The sequence below is a fragment of the Pleurodeles waltl genome, chromosome 6 (genome assembly GCF_031143425.1).
Source record: "Pleurodeles waltl isolate 20211129_DDA chromosome 6, aPleWal1.hap1.20221129, whole genome shotgun sequence".
Lineage (NCBI taxonomy): Eukaryota > Metazoa > Chordata > Amphibia > Caudata > Salamandridae > Pleurodeles > Pleurodeles waltl.
The window spans coordinates 1,405,960,679-1,405,968,675 of NC_090445.1; the positions used below are offsets into that span (position 1 = coordinate 1,405,960,679).

Here is a 7,997-nt window from a genome sequence, read left to right on the forward strand (position 1 = left end):
TTATTTTTCATGTCTCAGGAGTAGAAAGCTTGTCTCTGAAGGCAGAAGAGCGGCGCTGGCATGGATAACAGGGGTCTGCCATCATCCTTTGTTTGAGGGACCTGGTTAGTGCAGATCCTTCACAAAAGGAAGAAATCGAACCAAAGTGTCCCAAGGACTGGTCTGCATGGCAGTAGTGTCCATCAAGCTGCTGGCAACCTGATTATGAGAGGATCTCCATATCATGCAGCGATCTTTCAAATGGTGCAGTAAACCATAGAGGAATTACCAGACATGTCAAACCCTTGCTCAGACAGTGAGTGATGCATGGTGAAATACCACTAAAACTGACCAAACCAGATGCAACGCTTTAAGGCACCAGGTAGGTTTTAGGGTGCCATCAAGGAAAGTGATCTTCCTGCGGGCATCATCTTTCAGTCATTATCAAACTCTACATGTCTTCAAAGGAAGAGTTAAAGTGTAGCCTCACATATTTGAATCGGAGAGAATCATAAGGGATTGGCCACACATCTGCTATACATGAGAGAGGCACCAAGTCATTGTTAATTGAGCAGAGTAGGTGTAGGCCACTTCTGAGTGCCATAATATCAGGAAGGGAACAGTTGCTACTGCCTGTGATGGAGAACGTTGTCTCACTAGATCCATTAGGAACTGAGGTAAAGTATGGGTATGTATGTGTACCACACATGGGTTAGTGTTCTTGGCTTCTTGGAGTACCTGAATGTCCTCTGTACATTTACTCTTCAGTGTTAAGGGCATGATAAAAAAACGTTCAGGATATGGCACTCAGCCAGCTTTGTGCATGTTATTCTTATTGAGAGGATACATGTTAGAGGGTTTTCTGGGTCTGCAGCTGAGATGTAGATACTATGATCATTACTTAGGAAGAGGTATGTCCTTATGATGAACTTTACAAAATACAAAGTGTTTGTACCCCTGCGTAGGTTACCACCAAGCTATTACCACAATTGCATTACAACCTGAGTGCATGTGTTTTGCACTAGCGTGGAAACCAGGACTACACGTGGTTATCAAGTATGAAATGCTAAGTTGGAGTAATCTCTTCAAGTTTAAAAAATGCAGTTGAGTAACTTGTGGGGAATACCTATATAAAGTAAATTCACAAACTTAAAATACATGTTAATGTAGGAAACTGAAACGTTGTTCCATTTTAATCTGCCTCTAACACACCGTACCCATGCCTCTCACTATGTCCTATAACTTTTCACCTTCATGACCTAAGCAAGAAAGATGACCTGCATGAGTAAACACAGTTTTGCATCACGTTTGCGAACATCTTGAAACTGAAACCTTTCGGATAATTCCTGGATACGGAATCATGCACTGCCGATTCAGCAAAAGCTCAGTCATCTACACCACGAAATACAGCACACAAAATGATTACCAACTTCCACGGAAAACAAAGTTTTATTTAATTCACCACACAAGTGGTTGCAAGTCAATATAGTTTTGTGATGCACAGATTGCTTTGTTTGCCCTAATTCCCCCTCTCCACATTTTAAAAGTTAATTACTGAACTTCATAATACACGATGACAGTCAATTGGCTGTCCCTTCGAAAATAAACGCCATGGCCCTAAAAGGCTTTACACCTCCTTTACCATCGTGCAGCACGTGCAACAGATTTATTCACGAAACTCTCATCTGATTCAAGAACCAAGCTGGCCAACCATTTCAGAGGACAGTGTAGCAGCTCAGGCTTTTACACGAGGCCATACTGAAACTCCATGCATTCAGCTGGCAAGGTCCCACCAAGATATCATGCTTCCACATGTCAATGTGGACAAAACGTTCATGTGAACAACCTTTTATTAACAGAAATACTAGACTCCACTCTCGTGCTCTATAAACGCAGTGCTAAATGCAAGCCCTTCTACAGCAAGCAGAAATGTGACTATGTCATACTCACGTCCTTGAAGTAAAATATCTCTAAACCTAGCCCACATCCTACTCGATACTGGTTGGGTGCACTTATAAAATGTCCTCACAAAAGAAACAGTCTACCTTGTGGGGAAATCTCCATCTCAGGCTGAACAAGCACAATCCACAATCTTGCTATACTATAGCGATACTCAAAATCCAACAGTGGTCACATCAATTATTGGGATGTAAGATTTTTCAGAATACCCCGTAAATTTCCAAGACTTTCAAATGAGCTCCCCCTTGCGACATAGCTTTCCCATTCTCCTTTTGTTCTCAAAGGCTCAGGGCTGGTAATTCAAATGATTCAACCCACTTTACTGTTGACCTCTAGACCAATCTACCGAGCAACACTCCGAAGCTAAAAGCAAAAGCATATATTGTCCAGCCATCTTCGGGAGCCCACGTTGCCCACAGCTTTTGCCAGCCTTCAGCCTACAACAGCAGCTCCCCAGGCCAAAATAAATGTTTGCCATTCCACCAACCAAAAAAAATATGATCAGCCTTCCTCCCTTATTTAAACAACTCTACTGTCATATCCATTATCTCAATGTCCTATTCATCCCATTTGTCACTAATGAGGGGCATGACAAATGGGATGAGGACAATAGGGCCAGGAGTAATGAAGATTACCCAGTAAGTAATATGACATAATGTACTCTTATAATTAGTTGATTTTCAATCTCTGTAAAACATTCCAAAGTAAGTTTGCACTACATTAATAATCTGAAGCAAAATTAATTAACAGCAATTGGAACACAAGAAACACTAAATTATCTGGTCTGTTTTGTTAAATTTCCCAGCCAGGGTGTGATGCCTTTGAATGAACGTTTCTTGGTAATAGAATTGGCTGTGTATTGGCGCGCCAAGGAAGAGCACTGCAGGCTTTTCTTAAGTCTAAAGGGCTTTTGCTTCCCTTCCGCTGATGCCGCTCAGACACCTATCAAGCATGATTTCACCAGAAAGGTGGTGGGTAAATTTCCCCGCTATTTCCCAACAAATTCTTAACACGACCTCTACTCTTAGAATTTTATTTCTGAGTCACATGTCTTAATTTGGAACATATACAATTCACAGGTCTCTGTAATATTTCATAATTCCTTACTTTCTTCAGAATATGCATTTCACGATTGATAAATATCATTTCAGGATTGTTTTGCACTGTACAGAAGAAATCCAAAAGGATTATTTAGCCCTTGTTCACAGTGAAGTACTATACTACACATAAAACTTCAAATAATGGGTGAAGAGGTTTTCATTGAATATTTAGTCATACTCCTTCCTAAGCAGTACAGCACTTCTTTGCCACTCACCACCATTTGTGACGTGCAGTACCTTGAAATCTTTGGAAATGCATCAAAGTGACACCTGTATGCCATTTTCACTACTACCATTCCCTATCCCCATCATATACTTCTCTAAATACTGACCATGTGAGTTTTTGATTATATTATTTTTTAAACTTGCTTTTAGAAGTTTTATTTTTAGATTTAATCATGTATGCATTTAATACATCTCTGAAATGGAATGTTAAACTTTTTTTAGGTCAAGCATAGCAGCGCACTAGCACTGCTTTTCAGACACGTTGGTATCTTTGTGGGCTTTTAACCACGCCCACATCACACCCATCACTTTCACTCGTTCGTGGACTTGCCTTTCAAAAACCATTTGATGACATTGTTAAATACTTTATGTTTGTCCTGCTTTGAGACGGGTTTGTTACCGCCTTGGGGACTGACCCTGTTGCATGGATAAATGCACGTTTGCCAATATATTTGACTGCGAGCAAACTTATTTTTCCTCTTGTGTCTCTCATGCACGCTCATGCTCATTGCAGTTGTGGCACTTTGAATTAACTTGCTTATGTCAACTGTTTTACTTTGCATTTTCAATGTATGTGCCAAGAAAAGTCCAGTTAGGAATTTACAACGCTCATAGCTCTAACTTGAGCAAACTCGGGACCCACTGCATTGCAAATGCTTGTTTATTTTCTATATAGAGTGTCAGTCCTAGATTCGTTTATTTCTTTTGCTGTTGCTACTGTTTTCTGCTGTAAATGATTCCTAATCTATAGGGCAAGCTAATTATTTATATGCTGTCTCCTTTCTACATCGCATAATGCACCCAACTAATTATTTTGGGGGTATTTTTTACACCCGTAACTGCCTCGATTTTGGACGTCTCGAAAACGCTTACATCTAACTTGTTTTCTACTTTTCATGGATCAACACACCTGCAAACAAGCCATATCTCCCCTCACGAGCATTCACAAGACCACTTTAGAGGATATTAACTCTGACACCTTTAGTATGGCTGCACCTGAGTAAACCAGCTTCTGTAATGCATTCCTTGTCGTTCCCCACATGGTTTAATAACTGCAGTGTCTACCATATTTTGGCAGGACTGGAAAGCAAGAAATCTTGATTGCAGCTCCGGAACTTATATTGATTTGAACATTTCATAGACTTTAATATGTTCTAATAAAACGTTATTTTAGTGGACGAATAAAAGATGTACACAAAAAGCTACATACATCAGCATTTAAATCTAACAGGTATCTTCGGTGTAAGGAGATATAACTAAGACAACATTTAAAAAGCTTCCGCCACTGCATCCCTTAACAAATCACTTACCAAATCAAATTTCGAAATCAGGATATCAAAAGCGTCAAAAAGGCAGCTAATTGGATTTGATGCATTTGAGAGGGTGATAAAAAGGCCACATCAGATGCAAGAGGCATCAGAATGTAATCATTTCTAAACTATTCTCAAACATGAGGAAACAGATAGCTAAAACCTCCCGCAGGGAACAAAGGTGTTATTTTCAAGTAACCGACTGGCTAACAGTTCAGGCCAAATTTAGCATCATTTACGAGTTTATTTAAGCTTGCCTCTTCAATTACAGCTGCATGCAGCTATGAAGAGCCTCATGATTGCTTGCATACTATAGGTCAACTTTGCCAACCCTAAAGGCTACCTCAAACGCACCAAAGTTCTCGAACCTGCACAGAAAGCAACCTTTTTGGCTACTCATTTTGCATTTCATTGATACCTGAAAAGGGTAAGTGGTTGTCCATATTGTTCACAAACTAAATCATACTAGATTATTTCCAAACAAAAGAATATCCATCTATTGATCCTTGCTCATTAATTAACGTACACTGGTTTTCATCATTCACACATACCAAGCTCCCTACATATCTTTCTCAGGCTGACCTTCAGGTGATGTCATTGCTTTGAAAGAGTGGCACCTTGATAACCCGACTTTGATATCCATAGACTGTGATTCAACGCGCAGTTCAAAATAGGGACAGGTCAAGCATATTTGTAACAACACTTCACTGATTCAGATATGGTGGTCACACGATCAATTGTGCACACTGAATAGGAATGGGTCTTTATACTTATTTGCCCTCTCCACCTGTTCCTATGAGTGTTATTCTACACTGGAAGGGCTTTAAGGTGTATTTAAGGCTGTATTGTTTTTCTGGGATACCTTGTCCCTCCTGGAGCCCCTCTTTAATTGAAAAACCTCCCCTCACTCCATGTCTTTCTTTCTTTCTTTCTCTCGCCATTGATTTTTCACCTCTATGTGATGGATACAATTAATTTTTAGGGACGCCATATTCCTTTGGAGGATTTTTCGGGTCTATTTGAGAATATGGGAGACTATCTCTGTGGGAGAAAATCAGGACATGTCTCAAAAGGGTACTTTCTCTGTTTGGTTGCAGAATGTATTCCTTCCCTTTAAAGTTCTCTTTCTTTCTTTGTGACCCTAAAACGGTCGACGGGTATTATCTAGGGGTGAGAGGTCCATCTGGACAGCACTTGTATGTTTACTCATGATTTCTTGTGGATGAGATCTCAGTGTCTCGTTGCTTGTATGTTTACTCATGATTTCTTGTGGATGAGATCTCAGTGTCTCGTTGCGGACTCTGCTGGCTCTCTGTAGGTGCTCTATATTTGTGAAAACATGGTATCTCTCTCTCTTTGATGAGTTCTCTGATTTTCTGCTGAAGCTCCATCCTTTCTGTGGAGCAGTTCGAGTCACGTTTTTGTGGCTTATTGTATACCTTTGCTATGCTCTACTTCTTTAACATGACTCCCTGTGTGTGCATGTGTGTGTGCGTCCTTGTGTGTGTGTGTGTGTGTGTGTGTGTGTGTGAAGAGGATACTTTCTACCTGGTGGTATCTAGATGAGCTCCACTGTCTTGCAGATAGTCTCTTATCTATTGTGTAGCTCTCCTACAGTTGGGCTATGACCTATCGAACTAGACCAATCTCCTGTGTTAATCCCTCCTTTTCACTATTCATTTTCTCTTTTGGGATCTCTCAACCATGCGGGAAGTTTTGTTGATCTGGGGACTTGTATCTCTAGCTTCGACCTTACCTGCAGTGGTTCCTAGGTTATAATGTAGTCCTCAGTAAGGAGAAACAGAGGGTTTGTCTTTCTATGTCATCTATTTATATGTAACCCTTGCTCCTTCACGATAATGGTTTTTCCTGAAGGTTATTTTTTTCCCAAGTAACGCAGTTAAAGAGCAAATAAAACCCTCAATTTTTCTATGGTAGTATCTCCCCCTGGCCATACTAACATTTTTGCATGCCTGTTACTAACATTTTGGGGTCCATGGCTGCCAGAGGAGTGTTGCGAGCTTCACTTCGCTGCTTGTGGGGTACACTTCACTTGGTTGTTATCCGAGATAATTGTATATGGGAGGTCGGTCATTTTGGGGAGGCCAGCTTTCTGCGAGGAAGGTACCACGCACGTGGGCGGTCACTCACCCGTTAATGTCTATGGTGAGACGGCTCCCCAGGACGCACACTGCTTGCACTCGCTCCCCGCGCTCCAACCGAAGGGTTCTTGTCCGGGTTGCCATCCTCTGGTTTGCTGCTTCTCTTTAAAGCTGGAATGCGCTTCACACCTTTGCCTGCCTTGACCACTGCCTCACTCACTAACCTTTAACAGTCCCGCTTCCCTCGCGCAATCCTGCTCTTGCGCCTAATTGGCTAACGGTATGTCCTCGTGCACCTGTGCCTCGCGGACCGTCCGTCCTGCATGCGCCTCTCCCCACCCTTGTCCTCAAACACGCCAGGCTCTCGTGTTCTGTCCTCGCGCCTCTCAGTGTCCCTCAGTCGTGGGTTTTAGCTTTGTCCTCGCGCTGCTGTCTCCCTAGCGTTCTGTCCTGCGCGCCGCTTGTGACTTGGAGTCCCACTACTCTTCCTGCTGCTGCCTGCTCCTTCGCTAGCTGCAGGTGACACTACAGACTCGCCCGACACGCGCTCTCAAAAGTGTGCTTCTGTCAGCTACGGGACCCGCCCACCTAATACATCAATGGGTGAATCCTCTGTCAATTTTGATTCCACGCCCCTCGCCTAAAAATATCCCCTGGTCCTGTGTTTGAAACGACAGCAAGTATCACACAACAATAAGAGAGAAATAGGGGAAGTCCATGTGGACACAACATGCCTGTGTGACGGGTAGAACACGAAATGGGGAAAGACAGGATACCTCAAAGTAGATACTGGTATCCCTGACATGCAGTGACATACAGTGTACCTTCTGTGCCTTCCTCACACCTACAGTGGGCACTCCACAGTATAGCAAAACACATTTACAGAAAATAACCAATACCTCAAAGAGACATTCCTTCCTCCATGGAACAAGGGTTCCTGTTTCACCACAGTCAGAGAGTAGGTGTTGAGGCAGGAGGCGCTGGAGCGATCACCAGAGAGACAACATAGACATACCTCTTATAATGATGTCTTAAACTTTTCTTCGCTTTGTCACTGGAATCAAGCCATGCCAGGCTGATGAGCCCTAAAAACCGCAAAACCGGTTCTGGGTTGCTTGTGTTGTGGTTCAGGAAGAACCTGGCCTGGCAGTTAAGGCTGGACTGTTCCCCTTGTTAGCAAAGTCAAGAATGATTTGCATAGGCTGGGTCTGGACTGAGGTGGCATGGTGGGTGAAAAATGATAGACTGAGATAAGGCCTGAGCAATTACCAGTGGCTGAAAAAAGTCGCTGTGTCTGGACTGAGGTGGCATGGTGGGTGAAA

The 7,997-nt window shown here is 42.4% G+C and overlaps 1 protein-coding gene across 1 annotated transcript in view; it reads right to left on the bottom strand.

Moving 5' to 3' along the window:
- LOC138300896 (protein-arginine deiminase type-2-like) overlaps positions 1-7,202 on the bottom strand; it is a 767,146-nt gene extending 759,944 nt beyond the window's left edge. Inside the window, exon 1 of the mRNA XM_069240755.1 lies at positions 6,725-7,202. Within this exon, the coding sequence (XP_069096856.1) occupies positions 6,725-6,819 (95 nt within the window). The 5' untranslated portion in view covers positions 6,820-7,202. The remainder of the gene's footprint in view (positions 1-6,724) is intronic.
- Positions 7,203-7,997: the final 795 nt, after the last annotated feature.